We start from the raw sequence: 23,877 nt of genomic DNA on the forward strand, positions 1-23,877 counted from the left end.
AACTGGTATTCTAATTATAAGGCACTCTAATATTAATATCCTCTTCCTAAGAAAATGTCTATAGCAGACAAAACTTGGTTGGGGCTGGGGATGTGGCTCAAGTGGTATCGTGCTCACATGGCATGCACGGGACACTGGGTTTGATCCTCAGCACCACATAAAAATAAAATAAAGATGTTGTGTCCACCGAAAACTAAAAAATAAATATTAAAAATTCTCTCTCTCTCTCTCTCTCTCTCTCTCTCTCTCTCTCAAAAAAAAAAAAAATTCTCTGAAAGATAGAGGTTCCACTAATTGGTGGTGGCCTGTCTGCAGCAGATTTGCAGTGTCACCATGTGTGAGGAGCACTTGCTATCATCAGTGGACAGTACCAGTAACAGTGGTCCACCCATGGCTCCCAAGACAGGAGATTCACCTTAGCCTCCTCTGAAACCCCCTGTGCACACAGACACACCTCGCCTCATCCCAGATCAATAATGGCAGTGGCCCCCCATGCCTAGGCCCTGCCCTCAGCATTTTCATGAGGTTATCCAATTTCCATTGAAATTGACAAATTGCCCTGTAGTACAGATGAAAACACTGAGTGAGGCAAGGCCAAAGAAAGCCCCAGTAATAAGCATTCAAGCCAAAATATGTAGCCACTTCTTTCTGACTCCAAAGCCTTCCTACCTGGTTTCCTGTCTGGCTGTGTTTTTAGAATTTGTTTTTCTTGCTGTCCCTTGAAACGGAGCTGATGGCTTCCTCGAGTTGCTGACTGTGAGTGGCCTACCAACCCATAGCTCTGTCTCTGGGACCACAGAGAAAGCCAGACATGTTTCCATTACAGCCAAACACAGGTCCCACATCTCTTCCCCCCACTTTAGTCCAGGCTAGAATATCAGTGCTATTTATGGTGGGCCACTTGGCTGTGATTTCAGCAATTAGGAGAAGGGACTTCCTGCCCTCTACACACCTTCCCCCCTTGTAATCTAACTGATAACTACTTGAGAAGGAAACTGACCTTCATTCCATAGGTAGCCATCAGTGGGTAGTAAACCCATATCCCTGGGAGAGGTAATATGGCGACGGTGTTGCCACTGTGGTAGAAAGCATCTCGCAGCTTCTACCTGAAACAGAAAGAAACAGGAGAGCGAGGACAGTGGACGGCTATCAAGAGTAGATGGAGGGAGAGTTGCTATCCCGAAAGGGAAACTTGGGTTCTGAAATTAGACTATAGTTTTTTTTTTCTCTCAGGGAATTTCTTCATGTTACTTTGACAGATGTACCAGCAATCTGAAATGTAAAACTCAAGGCAAGATGAAGAAGGGAGAAGTTGGATTGGGAATGTTGTATGGAAGGGGGATACTAAAATGACCCTCGTGCTGTGAATTCGAGGCCGAGTCCTCATGCACAGGCTGTCACATTTGTGTTCTTCCTTCTCAGGGCACTCCAGCTACATGGTTAGGTGCCTTTTTGGGGTTGCTCTTGAGCAGTTAGGTATTAGTACTTAAAATGTAGGAACGATTTCTATTATCTATCTGTTTATCCATCTATCCATCCCTTTCTTCTTGCCTCCCTCTTTTTAAACTATCTGTTTTTTCTCTAAAACATTTATATGACATAGTTCTAAGCATTTTACACGTATTTATTTATTCCTTGAAACAATCCTATGAGTCAGGTACTACTGTTATTCTTATTTTACGGATGAGGAAAGAGAAGTAATTTCCCCATAGTTCTGTAACCGATAATTGGCAGAGCCAGGATTTGAACTTGGGTGCCTTTCCAGATTATGTCCTGGTGTACCTGCTATATTTGGAGGTTATAGGATTCCTAGTGTGAAAAAAAGGGCCAGGACTTCTACCTGTATTAACAACCCAGTGGGGAAAGCATACACACACACTTGAAAATGTACAAGACTATAGCCAATCAACAAGGAGAACAATACATTTTCAAATATTATCTATTTACTTATCAAATATTTACTAAATAGCCCTGAGTATCCAAAGGTTACTCCCCAAATAGCCCTTTCCTTGAGGATTTAAGTGCTCAGTGGTGGAGAGAAATCAACAGAAGTTTAAATTCAGCATAATTAAAACACTAGAAGTCTGCCCGGGAGTCAGTGGGAACTCTTAGGAGTGGCACACCTGAGATTGGGCAGAGGTCAAGGAAGGATTTCTGAGGAGGAAAGGGACACCTTGGAGGTGGGGAAGGGCATTCTAAGCAGACAGCATGTGGGGAAAGGTGCTCAGTGGCCTGCAGGGTGGGGCTGGGAGCCCTGCGGCCAGCCTAAAAGTAGGAACCATGATGGGAAGCAGTGCTGCCCTGTGCAAGTGACAGGCCCAGAGAGAGTCTGGAGATGTGTGAAGATAGTGTCCTGGACTCCTCTTCAGCCACCCCAACAGAGCCTGATGGCCAGAGCATCCTCCCCTTCAGCTCCTAGTGTTAATGGACACACTGTTCCCAAGGGAGTAGCTCTCCAGGTGTCACTTTGTCACTTGGTTCATGACTGCTCTTATCCCCGTGGAGGGCAGGAATAATCACAGTTGGCCAGACTGTTTTAAAGCATCAGACAGATGGGAATTTGTGCCCAAAGAAACCTGTGACCCAGGTGCAGTGTGTTCTCACATTTTCCCCACGTTCCCCTTTACTTGTCCCTCCACCCGACTTCTCATCTGGTGGCTGTGCTCCTTGAAAAGAAAGTGGTGGGTGGGGGCAGGAGCCAGGAGTTAGTTAAGACAAAGCTCTGAGTTCCTGAGTCCACTGCAGAATTTGGAAAGACTGCTGACCCCGAGTGTGTTGTAGGGATGCTCTTTTCTCACCTGCCTCAAACCTAATATCCAAAGGGCTACTTCCTGGGCCATTTAATGGCATTTTATTTTTCAGATTAGACTAGAAGTAGCCCCAGCAAATGTGGCAAATGGAAAGGAGATGTGATATCTAATTGCTGCTTTACTGAAAAGGTTAATGTAGGCCACAGGCCATTGAACTAAGCGATTTTGTACTTATTTATTTATTTTGCAGTGCTGGGAATCAAACCTTGGGCCTCACATGTGCTAGGCAAGTGCTTTACCACTGAGCCACATCCCCGGCCCTGTTTTTATTTCTATGTTCTTCTTTCTCCTTATTTAATGCAGTAGTTGGTGGTGAAAGAGGCCCTCCTCAAGCCATGACTGCTAGATGAGGGCATCCTGCTCTTTTCCTGCTAAAGAGTTTCTTCTGGTTTCCCACAGGGGACCAGAATAATACTTGAATGAATAAATTTCTTGGCCCAGGAGGGAGGCCACTACTTCAGGAGGGTCAGGGAATGAGATACCCAGTGATATCTCCATCAGAGAGCAGTTGTGCAGGGCACTTGTTGCTTGATACTCCTGTGTCCCAGAAGCATCTCTCTGGGGTACACTGATAAAGTCTCCTCCTCCCATTAACAGTATGTCAACCCAGCCTTTGAACGAATGATGGGCTATCACAAAGGGGAGCTCCTGGGGAAGGAACTTGCCGACCTGCCCAAGAGTGATAAGAACCGTGCAGATCTTCTCGACACCATCAACACGTGCATCAAGAAGGGAAAGGTGGGTGGAACTGACCAAACCACTCCAAGAACCCCTCCCCAGTGCTTTTTTCCTCCTCGGGAGTTTTTATGTCCCATCCTTAATGTTGGTTTCCCTAATAATGTCATAATGAAAAGAAGATCTTTGATATTTGCAAAGGAGCCAAGGGTTAGTTCATTTTGGGTCTTGTATGAATAAGGTGCTTGTTACGATGCTACAACAGCTTTGTGAAAGAACACTTCATCCGTTGCAGGCATGTACCCCCCCCCCCCCCCCGTCATTGCTGGAACACCCTGCCTGTCTTTATACCTCCTCAAAGGTATAAAGAGAGCTGCTGTGTTTTTCAGTTTATTAGTGTCTGGGGACTGGAAGGACTTCCTATCAGTCCTGATGGGTTAGCTCAGTTTTTTGGGTCAGTTATTGTTTTTCTGTTCTCTCATCACTATTCAGTAATTTACTGTGTAGCTTGCTTCTTCCTGACCCACCTGTTCCCCCAGAGGCTTCCACTTCATCCAGGTTGATGAAGGCATGGTGGAGATGGGGGAGGCATTTCCCCGCTAGTCACCTTCCTCCTGAGGCGTTCTGGCCCTCAGAGCTGGGACTGAACTGCCTGGACGCTTTCTTATAAACATTCCGAATGCTTCCTCACTTATTATTTCTTCCATCCTCCTTTCTCTGCTGTGCACCAGTTCAATAAATACTGTCTTCATTGAATACGGAGGTTTTTTAAAATAAGAATAAAATAAGTTTGGATTATCTGAGGGCCCAAATTACTTTTAAAAAAAAAAGTTGGAGCAACAAGACTTAAAAAGGAAACAGAATATTATAAAGTACTCCAGAAAATTTTTGCCCAAAGAATGCAGTCACAGGTCTGGTGACCCTAATATGTGTTCTCATTAGACACATCATATATGAGAGGGGGGCGAGAAATAGCTGCAGAGAATCTCAGTTTCTGATTTAACCACTCCCTCCCAGAATTAGTGGAGATGCTCACCTGGCTCTTTATCCAAGCCCGATCCACAGGGTCCAGAGAGCAGGAATCTTCATGCCCTCCTTGGCATCATCTATGGAAGTGGTGAGGAGCCTGCCTTGCCCTGGAGAAGTCTTGGCTAGGAGGCTGCTGGGATGTTAGAAAGGTGGGGGCTTCAAGGAGGGTTAAAGAGTCGCAAAATTATAACCAGATCCTTCACTTTCTGATGTGCAAGTCAGTGAGAATCTCTACACCTCAGTTTGTCCATCTGTAAATAAGGGTGATAATATCAAGCTCACAGGTTGTTGTGAAGATTTAGAGAGAGAGAGAGAGAGATGCCATGGAACCCATAGGGCTGATAATACAAATTCCACTCACTGGTCAAGTGTCCTGGGATCCAGGACAAACAGTATAGCAGTGGACATGTTGGTTTTGTGGTCTTGTCTTTATGCACTGTGACCAGGACAGCATTGTAGCAGGTGCAAAAATGTAGCAGGTTTGTAAAATGTAACAAAACCATGGGGAACTTTCTCACAGCCTTCTAAGAACTTCTGTGGGAGCAGCTGTGTGCCTCCACCCCAGGATTTAAGAGTTCTCTTTGTCCATGTAGGAGTGGCAGGGGGTTTACTATGCCAGACGGAAATCCGGGGACAGCATCCAACAGCATGTGAAGATCACCCCAGTGATTGGCCAAGGAGGGTGAGAGCAAACTCTTCAACTCTTTCAGCTGAAGATAAGGACTCAGGGGCCTTGTGGGCATTGGGTTTGCATATTGAAATGCCAGCATAAGCCTTAGGTCCACAAACGCAGCAGGGTTGGGGCAGATGTTGCCTGTATCAAGGGTACTTCCATTGGGCCAGCGGCAACCTCTGGCGGTGGTTTCCCTATCCTCTCTCCTGTCTGTGGTCTTTCATGAAGCATTGCCCCCACTCCCCAACTGTCCACACCCACCTGATCCTATGTGGTCCCATTATTCCTAGTACTTGCTAAGCATATTTAAGGTCTAGGCTGTCCCTTCCCCTTGATGACAAGTGATTTCCAACCAGAGTTGCCGGTCTCAGCCCACAGGGAACCAACCTTCTTTCCTTCTTGAGGCCCCAACTCTTGGTTGGTTCTCTCCAGACTGACTCTGAGCTTATTCTACAAGGGGAGAAAGAGCCATGGAACCTGCTGACCTGCAGAGAAAGGTGTCTGATCAGGAGCTAAGGGCATTTGATTCCATGGACCCCAGGTTACTAGAGAATCCTGTAGAGAGATAGGAAAACAGGCAATTCCTTCTCCTTCTTCCAGTCAAATTTTGTGAGGAGGTTCACAGAGATAAATAGGACCACCAAATAGGATGATTCTTTGTAAACTAACTTGAAGGTCAATACCAGCACAAGACTTTGAATTTATAAGGACATTGACATGTGACATTTTGGAAGGAATCACGATAGCTATTATTATGCCAGTGACTGGAATCAGAAAGTCCCATATATAACTTCCAGACAAGCTGAGTTCCTTTAAAATCATTATGTGATTAGAAAACTAGATATTTCGTGGAGCTGGGGTTGTGGCTCAGAAGTAGCACACTTGCCTAGCATGTGTGAGGCACTGAGTTCAATCCTCAGCACCACATATAAATAAATGAAGATAATAAAGGTCCATCAACATTCAAAAAAAAAAAAAAGAAAGAAAAAGAAAAGAAAACTAGATATTCCATACATTCAGTAGTGTTTGTAAGTTATTTCCCCTCCAGTTTTACTTGCTTGGTTAGTTTGAAAATTGTCCTTCTGTCTGTTCAAATACTACCTCCTGGTATTTCATGCTGTTTTGTAATTTGTGTCTCCCCTTTGGCTTGACTCTGGAGGTTGTGGGCACTGGCAGGCCCCTGACCAAGTATTCCCAGCCATGGGGAAGAGGCTGTCCCTAGGCCTTCCTCCAGACGGGTAGCACCTCACCTACAGCCATCAGTGCACATAACCACGGGAGGAAGATAATGCCCGTGGCTGTCATGTTGTTTCTGTCATCATCCTTAGACCATCTTCTCAGAACATGGAAGCTAAAAATCATTTTGTAGGTGTGACCAGAATCATTGGGTAACCAAAGCAGAGGAAATATGCTATTGCCTGGTAATTGCTGTCAGAATAATTTTTTTTCTGATTTTACAGATGAGAGAAAGAAATTCTTTTATCCAGACATAATTTCCAGTGTTATTTTCTCTAATTGTAGACATTGAGCTATCAGAGGCTATTCTGATTAAAAGTAGAGTAATTTTACCCCATCCTATTTGAGTGAAACTCATTACAGAATAATACAGGATTTTTAAAGCTATCTTTGGAATCATCTAGAGAAAAGTAAACCAGAGAGAGACAGAGACAGAGAAAGAGAGACAGAGAACGGATGTACCCAAGTCTTCTCAGATATAAATTCTAACATACTCTCTGGATTTCATGGCTTTACTCTTGGTAGAAAATCCATCCTGAGCTGATTTTTTTTTTTTTTGCACAGGACTGGTGCACCTGTCCTCTTCTTGTTGGTTTCTCTTGTGGTGAGCAGGACCACAGATTGAGTTTCAGGATTCTGTCCATGACCTTGAAATAGGAGGATTTTTCTCAGCCTGAAAAATGCCATCATTATGACAACCATAGTGTGAAAGAATATGGAATATTTAATGTAAAAACAGCAACCATGAAATTTGGTCATTGTCCAAATGAGTCTTTCGCTTTTTATATAAGCAATAAAATTATTCATGTCAGCTGAATTAAGACCAATTTATCTGCAGTAGCATTTCATTTGATCACTGAAGATATCTAGGCACCAAACTTCAGGAGGCCATTGCAAAATGAAATACCTATTAGGAAGGTTTCCAAGCCAGCTAGAATGACCAGGAAGGCTTGTGTTTGAAGGCATTGTGTGGGCCCAGGGTGGAAAGTGAGTTTCCTATAGCTTGGGTTTTGTTTGAATTCTACACCTGCCCTAGGAGTGACCTTGGAGTTTTGCTTTAAGAAGGCTGTTGATGTTTTCTATTTGTTGACTTGTTGAATCCTCTCCTATCTGACTAATAACTGATTATTTATATTATTAGGAAAATTAGGCATTTTGTCTCCCTCAAGAAGCTGTGTTGTACCACTGACAATAACAAGCAGGTACAGTATTCAGCTTCTTCCGTTTGCTTTGTCAGCTTGGCCGTGTGTTACATCTCAACCACTGTTCTCTGCTTGTCTTTCTCCATATCTTACTGTAGTTGCCAGTGAAGAAGGTTTATGAGAAAACTAGATACCTCTGACAGATTTCCGCCCCCCCCCCCTAAATTCCTCTACAAGTCTACGTGACATGATTAGTAGTCTACATTAGTTATGCTATACCTTATGCCTGACTCTCCTGGCTAATGTATTTTATGATATAAAATCCTTCTTCCAAACCAAAAATGTTCTATTTCCTATCTTAATCTTGTAAACAAAAATGAAGTATGTATTCACTTGAGCATTTCACCACTACAAATGATCAAAAATAATTTCAAAATAGTCCTTGCCATTCCATCATGTAGAGCAATACATTTGAATGCTGCCTTCTAAAATAACAATTTTAGTATGTTGTTATATTCAGGAACTTTTTAAGGTAGTTTTATCACAGGAAGCATCCTGGAGACTGGTATTTATATTTGATTTATACTTTTACCACTGGATAATGTAGATTTTTTTATCTTATGCTTTATAATTTGTTGATTAAAAAGTATATAACAAACATAATTGCCAATCTGTTTTTGAAAAATTGCACCATGTGGCCTCTGATGAAGATTTTTAAAGAAGGGACAGTCTCAGGGACTTTAAGAGCACTCAGGGAGGAATCTATTGTATTTTGTGTGGTAGAGACTTGTGAAGTGCAGAATGAGGTGAAGCCTGGTCCGATGAAGAGATAGACCTGAGCTGGGAGGACTGTGGTCACCTGGGCTCTTTTCAATAAGGAGAGACTCCAGAGGGAGGCTGGGACTGGGTCAGTCGGTGCCTCAGGGCATCAAAGGCATCTGTGGCCATGGGCTTGTTCATAATATTTATTCCAACCCAAAATGCTTTCTTCAGAACTGAGAATTTAATCTGGAAGCAGGAAATTTTCCGGTAATACCATAAAGTCACATAGAGAGAGGCAAATCCTTGGAGACCCCTGGGAAAGAAAGGGAATGACTTTCATAAGAAAAAAAAAAAGAATCTTCAAACAGCCTCCCTCTGGAGTCTCTCCTCTCAGACATGCTGAGAGGAGAAATGAGGTCTGCATGAAAGGTGACACAGGCAGAGGAGGGAGAGGGACAGGCGACCCTGCTGTGTCTTTTACTGAACACAAGCTGTGCAAACCGCTGTCTCTGGGCTACGGACCCACAGTAGAGCACACAGATACACTTGACCCACCAGTTTGACCTCACTTCCCCTCCTCTTCCCTTCCTGAGAATGAATTGCCAGTCTCCGATTCCACATGTCTGAATCGTAACAGTCCCCCACAATTCAACCCGAGAAGTGTTAAGAATCACCTTGCTCCCCAAAGCACCTTCCTTCCTTTGTATTACCTCCCCCCCACCCACCATTGTCCACAGCTGTTTTTGTGCTAACTTTCCCTCCCCTCATCTCTAGGTGGGCTACCTAGTATTTGTGTGCCCATCTGCCTGGCACATAGTAGGCCCTCAACCTGTTGGTTAGCTTCAACAAAATGGAGAGTCTCAGTCCTGGCGTCCTGTCAGCTATGAATGCTTCTTTCTGGACCAGGAGAGCAGACAGTCCGTTAGCCCAGGACTTCAGGATGCAGAAGCAAGGGACCACCTCTTCTTCTCTGCAGCTCTAAATAGAAACGCCTTTACTGCCATGAATCAGCTGCTGTTCTGAGAAGAGTAGAAAACACAGAGCTCGGATACCCTGAGCCATTGACGTCACCTAATGGTGCGGCACAGGCCTAGAGAGACTCTTAGTTTTTCCAATAATAAAGCATTTTTATCCCCCTGGCTGGCTACGGCACTTTTCCTCCTCATCGAAGGCGGCGGGAGTGCATGGCCAGGGGCTCCGGGCCAGGGAGGGCTCCCTGGACGGGGACCAGCCTGTCTGCAGGCGTTCCTGTGGTGCTGCTTTCTGGGGTTTAGCCCTGACGTCAAAATCGACCCGTGGGCTTGAATTTTAACAAGGAACAAAATAGTAAGCCAGGCAGCTGACTGCTGGTCGTGTTTGTCATCAGGAAAGATTCCTTTTCCGCTGTGAGTCCTGTAGCTTTTTACCAAGAGACTGGAAATGCTCAGCAAGGTTTGTCTGCTATAAACATTTTCTTCCCCTCCGCCGCACACACTTTGTCCCCAGATGTGCACAAAACACCTGCTCTGTGCTGGCCCCAGGGATGCGGAGTCTTGACCTTAGATGCCACAAGGGTCACGGACCATTAAACAGATTGAACAAAACAAAACATAACACAGGGGAAGAACCAACTGACTACTGAAAAAGCATGAAACTCGGGGGCTAGGGAGGCTGGCAAAGAGTTTTTGAGGCTTTGTCTAGGACCAGGGCAGCAAACTGCAGCCTCCAGGCCAGAGGTGGCCTGCTTTGTACTTACAGCCACATTCTCTTTGGCTGCTGTCACACCATGACAGCAGAGTGGACCGGTTACAACAGACCATAGGGCCTGCAAAGCCAAGAATATTTGCTGACCTCCATTTCTAGAAGATAATTTTCTTTTTTGAATTTCCCACTTTTTTTAGGCTAGGAATATCCCAGATTCCCAAGAATTCTTATCCCCTGCCACAGTGCACATACTCTTAGGGGACCCTCTGTCTTCATGTTAACCCCATGTTCTATTTCAAAGCCTGTATCCACCCCTTTATACTGGCATCCTAAGGACGTGAGGACATAGGTCCCTGGAGGCCTTTGTCTTTTCCCCAGGTCAAAATCAAAATTCAAATATATGACTAAAACTGTGAAATTTCAGGGTTCTGTAGCTATGGCCCAAGAGTGAAATTGCATAGAGAAAAGGAGGTGTACAGAACCCTGCATTACATCAGATCCGCCTAAGCCAGACCAGAGCCTGGCCTGGGAAAGGAAAGGGCCTGAGTCAGGGGAGCCTGTCACAGCAGAGGGGCCTCCTGGCGCCACCCCTACAGTGTCTGTCCCCAGCATGATTGCACAAGCCTCCCCTGGTCTCACTCCTCCAAGCCTTGGCCATAAGAATATCCAGGGCACAGCAGTCCTGAAAACCAGTGTGCCAGTGGCAGGCTTAGATCCCATGGGAAAGAACATGGGAAGGCAGTAGGCAGAGGAGGACAGGGCTGCCGTTGTCAGTGTCTGTCAGATGGCCTGATCCCTCTTCTCATGGAATCCCTCTTCTCACAGGGCCATGGAGAAGCCCTCAAGGAGCTGCAGGTATCTCCCATCCTATAAGAGGAAGCATTTCTTTTGCAAAATCAGGGAGCGTCAGCCACACGATGAGCAGCTCCAGAAAAGATGCCCCCTTCCATTCCACAGTGGGGAGTATATACAAGGAAAGGCTGTGGCCAGACTCAGAGGAAGCGTTCTGCTTTCTGGCTAATCGAGGATCCAAGACAATAGCGGAATGAGAGCAAAATGAGACCAGTCTGACCTGATTTTTGTACAGGGCTTATAGAGCTAGAAATTGGGGCCCTGATTTTGCAACTCCGTTGATCCCCTGCTCAACCTCATTTCAAGAATGTTATTTCAACCATGAAAAATAGGAAGGGCATAATCTCTGAATGGAGAGTAGCTATTTAACTAGAAAGAATTAGGCTTCATGGAAAAACTGGTTTCTTCCACTGCAAACTGATATACACGCGTTGTCACAGTCTCACATTAGCCTGGGGCCTGACATTAGGAAGTCACAGCTTCAAAAGCACTTTCACATATGTAACTTATATGAGAACAGAAAGGCTTTTGAATTGGTCAAGTTTACAATGTTGAAATCTTACTTTGGGATATAGCTTATTGGGGTTCATGCATATTTTGTTTTATAAGCTATTTAATCTTGAAATCGTACAAATTAGGAAAAAATAGGACTTTCCTGTCATAGTAATGCACAAGGTTAAGACAGAAGTGTCTAAAGAAAGATCTAAAGGGGATGAGATGTGAAGGAGCAGGAAAGAGAGAAAGGGATCTTCAGTTTTGTGAAGGCTTCATGGAAGGAAGGAAGGAAGGTCCAGACCCTGGAGGCAAAAGCAGGGGAAAGTTTAAAGGGATTGCTCATATTCGGTTTAAGGTGGGGAAACTGACCAAAGCTCATAGTCTTCATGGATGGTGAGTTCCCCACTATAAGGGGGTGGGGGTAGAACTAGACTGAGCACTCAGTGGGAAAAACTGTCCGAGGAATTCACTGGAGGATCAACTGGATAGATGATTCCCAAAGTATGATTCCCTGGAGCAGCAGCAGCAGCATTGATGGGAATTTGTTAGAAATGTAAAATCAGAACAACAGAATCAGAAACTCTAGGGCGGGACCTCAGCACTGTTTTAACAACCCTTCAAACATGCCAAAGTTTGAGCGTTGTAGGCCAAGAAGAATGACTTGGAGACTGGGATGGTATGAACTATTATCATTAGTCCAGGGGCAAGGTCTGTCCTGAGTTAAAAGTAGTCAGAAAAAAAAATTGTTTTCAGTATTCCACGGGCCCTCCAGGTCTCCCTGTCCCCCAAATTATTACGTACATAACCAATATATTTCTCATGTGGCAAGACAAAGAATATTTGCTTGCTCTTCAGGGCACACATCCAAGTGTGACTTCTTAAAACAGAATTGAAGACAAGGTTATTATAGCTGCAAGCATGACCTCAGCTGCCTCTAAAAGTGGCCATTCACATTTAGAAGTATATTTTGTGTCATTGACGTATTATCACAATAGAAAGTTTGTACACACAGCAGGTGTCCTGAAATATTTGTTGGTATATTTGGTAAAGCCACTAAATAAACAAAATTATCCAAATTTTTCCATTTAGCTTTAGTACATATTTATAAGAAGCTATTTAAAGAAAGACCTCTGACGTTGCAAAACCACATTTGTTTTTCCCTGAGAAACCACATTTTGAATAACCAAGCTTTGAACAGACATGGATGGAGGACCTGCTGCAAGTCAGGGACCCCGGGAGCCCCTGAGGCTGCAAGACTGCAGGAACTTACAGGAGGGACATTGAGAATTAACATCGTGTGCATGAGAAGGTCTTGGTTCAGAGGAGGGAGAGGACAATTTCATGTTGGGCATTGGCGGGGTCATGGCCTGTTTCGTGAGTATCAGAAGTCAAGTTGAGAGGGAGTCATTTGGCTAATAATGGAGAAGGTAAACCAAAGACATACGAAGTCTATGTACTGACATTGAGCACAGCATGGGAGGAGAATGCACAGGTACTGGTAGACTCAGGTGTTCTTTACCCTGCCAGAGAATCTCCAGCCTCTTGTGGCCAGCAGGGCAGCAGGCCCGGAGTTGTCTGCTCTGCACAGCGATATATGGGGTTTCTTTTGCCTCCCCCTGTTCTTTCATCTTGTCCTCTCTGCCATCACTAGATGTTTATAAGACACTTGGTCTACAGTGTAGGATGGGAGAAAGGGAGGGAGAGAATGATAAGTCTGAGCTGTAACTAAAGTTTCCCTCTGATGAAACCATTAATGTCCCGTCACCAATAATAACCTACTCCAACAGGGAGGACCTGCTCAATTTAGCTTCAAAACTGGAGGCCTAAACATATGGAGAAGTTAGTTTGACCTAAGAAAAGTAACATAGGTTCGATAATGAATGAGAAACAGACGTAACTGAGCTCTTTCTTTAAAAAGTGATGTTATTTATCTCTAATGCATTTAAGATAACTAGGACTTAAAGAGGTGATATAATGTTGGCCTTGAAGAGGAGGATTTTTGCCTCCAAAATTAATTTAAATTTCAGAGGTCCTATTTTTATGATTTGTATCACTGAGGTTATTGCAAGATTCTGCTCATTCTGGAGACTTGCCCATTATATTACCTAAGACCTGGCTTCTGTTAACATTTTACTCATTCACCAATGTTTTGTATGTGCGATTTATGAGCATTAGTACTCTCTGGAGACTTTTCTTTTTCCAAGGCACTAGCTGGTGCCTGATTCTCCAGAAGGGATTCATTCAGTTCATGTTAAGGAGAAAGGCTGAGGTTTGACATTTGGCTCAGCCTGAGTAGTCATTTATTTATTCACTAAGTGAGACACAGCAACCACCTGGCACTTTGGTCCAGTGGTGGACATTAACAAGGGGTCACCTGTCTCTCCCCACATCTGTGCCTGCTCTCCTGTTGTGCCTGACTTGGCTAATAGGACACCATCCAGTCAGCGACCCACACCCTAAACCAGGGAACCACCCTTAGCATCCTTGCTTTCCTGATTCCCTGGTATCCTGGAAGCCACTTAGTTCTGAAGATTGTGCCTTCATCATAGCTCTTGACCTCATCTCCTTTCCTCCATCCACAGCCCCTTCATTTGAGCCATTAGGACCTCTGGTTATACCTGCTTGCCATGTCTCTGCACACTGTGTGCTGGAACCAGACTGTATCCACTAATGAAAACTGATGGTTTCTTTTTCTAGAATTTTGTGAGTCATTTGTTAAATTGACCATTATCAAAAATTAAATTGTAGAGCTGGGTGTGATGACATTCACCAGTGGTCCCAGCTACTCAGGAGACTGAGGCAGGAGGCTGGCTTGAACCCAGGAGGGTAAACCCAGGCTGGTTAAGATGACCAGACCCCATTTAAAAAAAATAAATTGTGTAAGAATGCAATTAAATGAATTTTATTTTAAAGAGTATAAGTTTCCAAAACCATTACTTCCTTAGCATGTTTCTACATGTGTTATCTGCATGCTAGAGATTCTGCATATTTATTTCATCTTTATTGTGGAATTGCCTCGTAAACATAGGCTGCTTTGTATGTCTTCCTGACTCCACATTCAGTGACTTTATGTTTACAGAGTCAAACAACCACCGCAGATGGAAATTAGCAAATACTACAGATAAGGACTTTTTTTGGGGGGATTGGTTCTTTAGACTGAAGAAAAAAATATTAAAAAACTAACATTTAATTCAAGAAGTCACTCTAATGAATGAATGAAATTTCTATTTTACTTTCATCTTTTTAATGTAAATGAAAATATTAACTAACATTCACCTTGGAACTCTACTCATTCATCAGTCACAACTCTCAGTGGGCTACAGGCACAAGAAGTCAGCAAAAATCAACAAAAGCATTTGTAAGAATCAATTGGCTGTGTAAATTTTACAATAAAGAATGTTTTATGGCTCTGTGCGGTAGGTAGCACATGCCTGTAATCCCAGCCACTCAGGAGGCTGAGGCAGGAAGATCATGGGTTCAAAGCCAGCCTCAGCAAAAGCGAGGTGCTAAGCAACTCAGTGAGACCCTGTCTCTAAATAAAAAATACAAAATAGGGCTGGGGATGTGGCTCAGTGGTTCAGTGCCCCTGAGTTTAATCCCCGGTATCCCTTCCCAGGAAAGAGTATTTTATGTTTTTAGTATTATTTAGGATTTGTGAGTTTATATTCTTTAAATCAGGTGCTGGGACATTTTTTTCAGGACCATTTATAAATATTTTAGACCTTTCAGTCTCAGCTGCAACTCAACTCAACTCTTAGTGGGTAGGCAGCCACAGAGCAAGTGTCAAGGAATGGTTAAGGCTGTGTCATAAAATTATATTTACAAAAGCAGGTGCTAGTCCCTGGGCCAGAGTTTACTGACTCTTTTAGCCAGCTCTGCATCGCTGTGATCAAAAGAACTGACAAGATCAACTCAGGGAGGAATGGTTTATTTTGGCTCATGGTTTAGAGGTTCAGTCCATTGTCAGCAACCCTGTCACTCTGGGCCCAAGATGAGGCAGAGCGTCATGGCAGAAGGGTATGGCAGAGGAGAGCAGCTCTGCACCTGATAGTAGGAAGCAGAGAGAGAGCTCTGCTTACCAGGCACAAAATATAAACCTCCGTCCACACCCTACCTGCCTGTGGTTACCATCCAGTTAATTAATCCACTGATTTGATTACATGTCTCACATAACCAATCATTTCACTTCTGAAAATTGTTTTATTGTCACCATATGAGCTTTTGAAGGGCACCTCATATCTAAACCATAAAACTGACCTCTGCTTTTTATGAAAAAAATTTATGGTAAGCTTATATGCAGCTACCCATGAGAGTTTTTGTTGTTGTTTGTTTGTTTCAAGTACTGGAGATTTAACCTAGGGCTAACCCAGATTTTATCACTGAGCTAGATCACCAGCCCCTTTAAGTTTTTGTTTTAAGACAGAGTCTCACTTAAGTTGACAAAGCCTCACTAAGTTGCCGAGGCTGGCCTCAAACTTGCCATCCTCCTGCCTAAGCCTCCGGAGTTACTGGGCTTACAGGTGTGCACCACCATGCCGGGCTATCTGTGCACTTTTGCAGCAAATCAGTGATTAAATCTTTACTCACACGCCATTGATTATCATCTCATCCAGTCCCCAGGCCTCACTCTAAAGGGCTCACCAGTGATTCTTCATCATCCAGGAAACAATCATCAGACATGGTTTAGGGGTACTCACCTTACTCTCCCTCTCCTCCCTGACACTTTGAAGCTCTCTCAACACAGCTGGTTTGCTCATACAGTGGGGTTTCTCCCACCGCTCTCTCTTTTGAGCCTGCTCATCCTTCTTCTTATCCTCCTAGAAATCTCTTGCTCACCTGTCCCAGGTGGTGTCTCCTCTAGAAGTGCCCCTGGCCACTTCTCTTTCCTACATGGTGGACTCAGCCCTTATTCTTGCTTCCCCATGAGACCAGATCACCAAGGACAGTATCCTGTCTTGGACTCTGCACCTCCATCTCCTGCTGCTTCTACTAAACTCACTCAATGAATGTTGTATTGTTGAAGTTTATCAGGGATCTTCTGTTTATGTGTCATAATAAGACATAGTATTTGTACCCCTCACTGTGCCAGTGCTTGTCAAATAGAATTCCTGTAGCCCTCACCACAACCCCATGAGGTGATCCTAGGATCCCCTTTTTTATACATGAGGAGTCTGAGGTATGGAATAGTGAAGAAACTTGTCCAGGTGTCACATAAGATAAATGTGGCAGAGCCAGGATTCAAATCTGAAAGTAGTTAGCAACATGGTCTTAAAAGAAATCCAAGTGCATATTTGGAGACTTCGTAGAGAATGGTTATCCTTACTTAGAAAGCCAGGGGATGACTTCACAGAGGAGATGTTGGCTGAGATGGGTTTAAATAGTAGTTAAAATGTGTTCTTAAGGGAGGAATCCCTGCAGAAGCTAAAAGGTAGCTAGAAACAGGAAAAGAGAGCATGACCAGGCTTGGATGGATCCCCTGGAGTGGTGGAAAGTGGGTGAGCTAGAGCTAGAACTGCCAGTGAACTTGGGGATCCAGCCTCGGCCACCCACCTACCTCTGTCCAGCTCCTTGGTGTACTCTGCCTCTAGCACCTTCAGGTCCCACAGCCATTGCTGCTAGCTGTTTGGACTAAAGGAAATCATACCATGTGTGTGGGTATGTTTATGTGATGTGCGTAGGGCAGCTTGGAGGTAGGTGTGGAAGGCTAAGACAGTGAGGTACCCAGCTGTCCACAGAGGAGCCTGGGGCCTTTCCTAGGAAAATCTGGAGCCTGGGACCACCACTGCTTTTGAAGATCAGCAGAGTGACTTGTCCTGGGACCAGGTGTCATCAATAATGCATGTTGAGTATTGTCACTTCTAACTGCAGCCCTTCAGAATTCATTCCCCATCATACTTGGCAGTGTGCACCCAATGCAAACCTAACAACCAACCATAGTGCCACCTTTTCCTTTGCCTAAAGAGTCTTTTGTCTCAACCATAAAGCAGTATTCATTGCCAAGGATTGTATTCACACTTCTAAGTCTCATTCACACTTATGTGGTGCCTTCAATTTCCAAGAGCAAAATCCCAAGAAGTGTGGCCTTCTCTACTGCCATGGATAGAAAAGGAAGTGAGGTGAAAGAAGAATTTGAAATGTTTCGGGTTAAATTTGCTCTGCTACATTTTGGAGAAATCTGACTTGCATCAGTCTCTCACCCTGGTTTGCTGAAGGCTAAGTTTCAGATTTGGGACTTCAGAACCCAGCTCCAGGAAACCAAAGAAAGCTGCATTTGCTTATCTTCATGACCAGCTTGTCCCTAAACCCAGAATCACAATTGTAAGGAGTGGGTTCAGTAATACTTGTTCTTTGTTAGTTAGCAACAGAGGCTGTGGGCTGGTGGCTGAGCAGGTGTGACGTATGTACTTGGAGTCAGTCAGTGGGAGTATGATAAGGGCCAGGTCCTGGGGGTGCCTTTCATTCCACAAGGGCTTATGGAACGCTTCATACCAAGCAAGAACCAGAACTAAGGCACTGAAGGAAAACCACGGGCAGGGCCTGCACCAACGCTGCTTTGAGTCCCTTGGAGGATTATGAGAAGGCTTCCATCTGTAGAACTGTTAAAAGGATGTTAAGTGCTTAGTTACAGAACACTGACCCAGGCATGACAAAGGAAGCCAAAGGCAGATTCATAGGAAGCCGGTTGTAATCATAAGGAACACCAGACCTGTTTGACGGTGGAAAGGTCTCTGGGGAGATTGCCTGTACCTGCTCCTCCGCCTTGGGGGCAGCACTTGTAAGTGGCAAGGAATGTGAAAAGGCTCTTTATCTTGGCTGCTCATTGCAGTTATCTAGAGAGTTTAAAATAAAGTATAAAACAGTGATGTTGCATTTCAGGGGCTCCAAGAGGGTGGGTCTGAAGTGCAGGCTGGCCATGAGGGTTTCTGAGACCTTCCCCCAAGGGATTCCAATGTCCTGCCAAGGTGGAAGCCACTGACTGAAAGCGAAGCCTCCGGGGGATTTGGTCTGGTGTGATCGGGTGTGTTAACTTAGGGACTTTTCCCGCTGGACAATTTAGAGGCAGACTAGAGTGTGGTTTGATTAAAAAGCCATGGAGGGGCAGGTTGCTAGAAGAATGTGTGTTATTCTCACAGGGAGGACGAGGCACTGTGGAACTGCCAAGAGCAAGAACCTGGCCTTCCTCAGCTTTGAACCTCCCTTCCGAGCCCTGGCATAGAAAATGTCTGTTGAATGAATTTTTGCATCTGGGAACTGAAATGTGGGAAGCAGGAGTGGTTTCCAGGAGCCAGGAGCCCTCTGTCTGCTCCACAGGCCTGGGGAGCATGGAGTGCAGCCTGGGCTTCTGGAGCAGCCTCGGACCCACAGAAGGCCCACCTGGGAAAGGCCAGTGGCTGGGCTTGATGACATGAGGGTAGCCCCTGCCTGACTTCCCAGCTCTCTCTTCTGACCTAGCACAGAGCCTGGCACATGGGAGGGGAGGCATTTCCAAATGGACAGGTGATGTTCTGGGCAGTCTTCCTCCCTGGGCTGTTTCTGGGCGTCTCTGTCCTTAGAGCCTGACCCGACCACACTGTAGTTCTGATCACAGTGAGATTTGGGTTACATGCAACCATGCATCCCTTGGTCTGCCTCCCAAGTCTTGTTACCTGATTCAGCTGACAGGATTTGGGCTTATGTTGTTTTTCATTTCTCTTCCACATTAATGTTTCATGGCTGTGAGATCGAGTAGGAGAAGTAATGGTATAGACAGGATTTATTGAGTTGTTGGTTTCAATTTAAATTTGAAAAATTCACCCAGTTGCCTTTAGGATATGAGAACTGTTAAAAAAAAAAAAGTCTTCGATAAACCCATGTGACCCTACAGAGCTGAAACCCTAAGTCTTGTTTCTCTACTTGTCACTGCTGGGTCCCTAGGTGACATAGCAGGTTGGCAAACCCATTAGTCGCAGAAGCACAATGTTCTGTGTAAGTGACCATATGCTGCTTAATGACATGACCAATTATGAGAGCTTCGCTATTAACTGATTGTGTCTTTGTGTGAACATCATTGCAGGAAGGTGGCTATGACCACAGTCATATCTGTTGACAGAAATGTCATTATGAGACATGACTATAGTTGAGGAGTTATACTCTAATTATGTCCCTGGACAGCACTCTGGTGGCGAAGGGATGGTAAGACCCCCATAGGAAGGAGCCCTAAGGAGCAACTGTCCCAGGAATGGTGAGCTGTGCCAGTTGGGTCAGTCTCAGGCAGGGACAGTTTTGTGCTTTGTGGAGTCCAGAGGGCAGATCACCAGCCCTCTATGTTGCCAGTGGCTTTTCTGTACCTGAGCACCTCAGCACCCACCTGTGCTTGGGGATTCTACCACAGTGGCACGTAACCTCTTGGGGCTGCAACAGCTCTGTGGGGCCAGAGTGTCACCTGTGTGTGTTCCCCTTACCTTTTGACCAATCAGCACTCAGATGGAATTGTTTAAGCAGTGGCTCCTGAGTCGTTTTCTGGACTAGTAAACTAAAGCGACATTAAAACCGAAACATCTTTAAAACATCTAACCAAAAGTGTTGGGGCTCTGGGGCCCTGACCTGGCTAGCAGCCTCCTGGTGGCCAGCTGAGGTAGATCAGTGCAGGGACCACTGGGGTGGCTGTGCAAAGGAGCACGTGAGGTTAGGCCTGAGAGGCCATCAGGGCAGAAGTCAGTGATGACCTCTGGGGGTCCAGGCTCCCTGGGGCCTCCATACTCATCAACTTCTATTGGAGCAGGAGAGTAAAACTGGAAGAATAAAAGACTGTATATGAATTTATCTGAGATGAACCCAACTACTATGTGTAACTCTCATGCTCTAATGAAAAAGTTCTTTTCAGACGACATTTATAAGTTTACAAAGAAGAGCAAACATTGAAACACTTGTCTCCCCCAAAACACAAAACAGGTGTCTTTACATAAAAAGGAAAGGGAAAAAATTGCCTCATTTTGCTCAGAATTACCTTCCTCCCTGTGCAAGGGCTAAAGGTGACCCAGTGTTTTGTTGTTGTTGTTGTTTGTTTTGTTTTTTTAAATATACTTTTAGATGTTGATGAACCTTTATTTTATTCGTTTATTTATATATGGTGCTGAGAATCGAACCCAGTACCTCACACATGCTAGGCAAGTGCTCTATCACTGAGCCACAACCCCAGCCCATGACCCAGTGTTTTGATTCATGTCTGCATTCCTCCTTGGTTCAGTAGTAGAGAGCAGAGAAGCAGAAGCTGCAGCCCAGCGGGTCCTGTGCCTGTTGAGTGGGCCATGCCTCTTGTGTTTGAACTCATCTCAGGCCCACAGTACAATTTCCAGATAGTCTTTCTGGCCACGACCTTGACTTTTGATTCTGAAAATACAAGCTGGTAGCCTGGAGAGTTTTGTGTTTGTCTAAGGCTCTGAACAACACTGAGTCACAGAGCTGGGCTGAGTCATGGCAGGTGGGCAGCTCTGCACAAGCAGCCCACCAGTTGTTCCTGTTCCTGAACCAGCCTCCCTGGCCCCCTCTCTGGAGTGAGATGGGCAGCTCCAATGCTGACCGGGACCAATGAGGCCAGATGGCCTTTGTGACTCCTGTTTTCTCCCAGAAGAGAGTTCCTCAGGTATGAAAGCACTTGATTGCCTGGAGAAATCTTGACCTCTAGCATCCCATATTTGATAATAGCATTTGGAGAAGAAAGTATGATTTCCTGTTTGGTCTTCCAACTCCTTCTCTCTTTGTCTCCCCAAGAACTCTGACTTTCTCCAAAACTACTGAGCTAAAGCTGTCTTTCTCTCCAGTACATTCCGCATTCCTGCCGGCTTTGTCTCCCCCAACTTGGCTCTAGGATCATTCATTTCTCCCTTTGAATAAATCTAACATAATTTTCTCATGCACACATATGAAATTACCTAAGCGAACACCCCCATTGTGCCCATGCACAAGAATGGGGTTTTACTAGAATGAGATATATCCTATGCTTATATAATTTTATCAAAATGGATTCTACTTTCATGTATAACTAAGAAAAACAAATAAAATAAAATAAAATAAAAAAGCCATGCTGGCTGCCTGTTGCCTATAAGGTCTGCCCTGGTGACTTAGATTCCTTCACAAAGGATCAGCTATTTAGCATCCTGTTAGTTCACTCATACTGACTCCCAGTTCCCATGTGTGCATTCAGAAGGAGATTGAGAAATCCTGTTCCTCCCATGGGATGTCTGTCCCCTTCATAATGGCTGTCCTTTTGGGGGTTCTGCTACCCTTGACTGCTATGTCACAGCCCAGTGCTGAGTCAAGTTTTGTCCCACCACAGAAGTCATCCTAAGCAACCTCAGTGTCTTCCCCATCCTGACTACTTCTGTCACCAACTGATTACCTTGCACAATGCTAGGCAGGTGACTAATAAATTCAGGTGAAATTGAATCACCTAAAATTGTTCTTAATTAGGTTACCAGCATTATGTCTTACAAGACAGTCCTTGGAAGGTACTTGATAAATGACACAGAAGGAATAAGACAGCCCCTGTCCCGGTCTTCCTAAGTCAAGTTAACTATACTCAGATATATGAAAACAGAAAGAAAAGCAGAGTTATCGTCAAACAGCTTAAACACAAATGAAAAAGGAGAGGTGAACATAAGAGATGTTTTGACCAAATAATGAGCCAGATTTTCTGCTGAGTAAAGTTTTGAGGCATAAGACAGAGATGGGAAAAAGAGTGACCCTAAGGGAATGGCCAAAGCACTGACTGTTCCATGACTTTAGAGATGGACAGGAATCTCCAGGGCACCAATGGCAGGTCCCTGTTTCCCAGGAGACCTGCCCACGGAGCCTGAGCAGCTGCAGGTGTTCTAACCACCAGTTCTTGCAATCCAGCAGGAATAACTTCAAGCCTGTTGCACAGAATATAGACAGGAGCTTATTGGAACAGCGAGAAATAAGGATAAGTTACAGTTTAGGCCCTATACAGATGGCCTCTGAGCAGGACAGCATGGCTCTTAGAGTCTGGGGTGGTTAAGGGTTTTGGGTTCCTTTGTTCTTGCCCTAGTTTCATATTCCCCCCTTATGTACTTCATTTCTCTTTGTATATAGCCCTTGGCACATTTCCTTTGGGACAGTACTAATGACCTAGTCCAAAGGGGAGGGTTATGAGGACCTGGTCACAGGGGTGGGTGTGACATGCTTTTGAAACAACAATTCCCTGCAGGGGTTATAATTAACTATGGTTGGGGTAGGTTTGGCATACCAGTTCCCTTTTTCCAGATGTTTGTCTGTTTTGGTTAGTTTTCCTGTGATTCCCTGTTCTTCCCTATGAGTTATTACCCTTCATTGTCCTTCTCTATCTACTCACTCATGGCTGACCAGCTACTTAACAGTGTCTTCACTGGACAAGAGAAGGAGGGAGGCTAAGGTAGTCTAGCTCAATATGCTGGGTGGAAGCCACACAGGATCCTGTGGCTATTTAGATGTGCAGAAAGAGATTCCAAAATGACCCACTGTATCAGAATACAATGAAGCTTCACAGTCATAATTTACTGAGTGTTTATTTTATGACAGGCCCTAGGCTTTTAAAAGGCATCATCTCAATCATCAAGTCCATAACACAGTATTGTCTTCATCCAACAGATGAAGAAACTGGTACTGAGAGAGCTTGGCATCACACCTTGCAACCACTTCCCAGCCCCTCCAGCAATGTTCTCACTGGCACAGTCCAGCTTCAGCTTACAGTATTTGTTGTGAACCACAGGGAAAGCAGACTCAGTGAAAAAGACACCCAGAACCCATCTATTCACAATTCACATTCCACCCAAGTTTTTTCTCTAGCATTTTGTTTTGAAAATTATACAGCAAAGTTAAAGACTTGTACAGTAAACACCTGAATGCCTTCTAGCTAGATTGTACCTTTAACATCTTACTCTACTTACCTTATTATATCTCTTCAAACATACATCCTTTATGCATCCTTCAATCCACTTTGGTTTTTAAAATAAATTTCCTGTATTAGTACTCCTCCCCACATGCTTAGCCTGCATTTCATTCATTAAGTACAGTTCTATATTTGCTTACATTTTATATAAGATTAACATTCAACAAAAATACATGAATAGTAAATATGCTTTTGCATGATCCTTGACAAAAGTATGCACCAGTGTGACCTAAACCCCTAACAAGACATAGAACACATTACCATTCTAAAATAATCTTTCATTCCATATCCCAGTTTATCTCTGCTGCTCAACCCCCAGAAGCAACCATTGCTTTGATTTTTTTCCACCATAGATTAGTTAGGGCTGTTCAAGAAATTCACATAAATGGAGCCATACAATATGTACAAATATAATTTGTGCAAAGCTCCTTTCAGTTAGTATAATATTTTAGAAACTTTTGGTTTTGAGTGTATCAGTGCAGTGCTTTTTATTGCTGAGTAGTATTCCATTGGATTGGTACACCGATTTGTATTAATCCTTTTTCCAATTGATCAATGCCTAGATTGACTCCATTTGGGGGATATTATGAATAA

The 23,877-nt window shown here is 44.3% G+C and overlaps 1 protein-coding gene across 7 annotated transcripts in view; it reads left to right on the forward strand.

The window, feature by feature from the left end:
* Positions 1 to 23,877, forward strand: part of Pde8b (phosphodiesterase 8B) — a 229,726-nt gene that overhangs the window by 160,374 nt on the left and 45,475 nt on the right. For 5 of the 7 annotated variants that reach the window (XM_013360189.4, XM_013360190.4, XM_005328976.5 and 2 more), the window contains 3 exons: positions 3,408 to 3,548; positions 5,108 to 5,196; positions 7,565 to 7,625. In XM_013360189.4, coding sequence (XP_013215643.1) covers positions 3,408 to 3,548; positions 5,108 to 5,196; positions 7,565 to 7,625 — 291 coding nt within the window. The remainder of the gene's footprint in view (positions 1 to 3,407; positions 3,549 to 5,107; positions 5,197 to 7,564; positions 7,626 to 23,877) is intronic. The other 2 variants (XM_013360188.3, XM_078044116.1) reach the window with 1 other exon arrangement.

This window comes from Ictidomys tridecemlineatus, chromosome 1 (genome assembly GCF_052094955.1).
Source record: "Ictidomys tridecemlineatus isolate mIctTri1 chromosome 1, mIctTri1.hap1, whole genome shotgun sequence".
Taxonomy (NCBI): Eukaryota; Metazoa; Chordata; class Mammalia; order Rodentia; family Sciuridae; genus Ictidomys; species Ictidomys tridecemlineatus.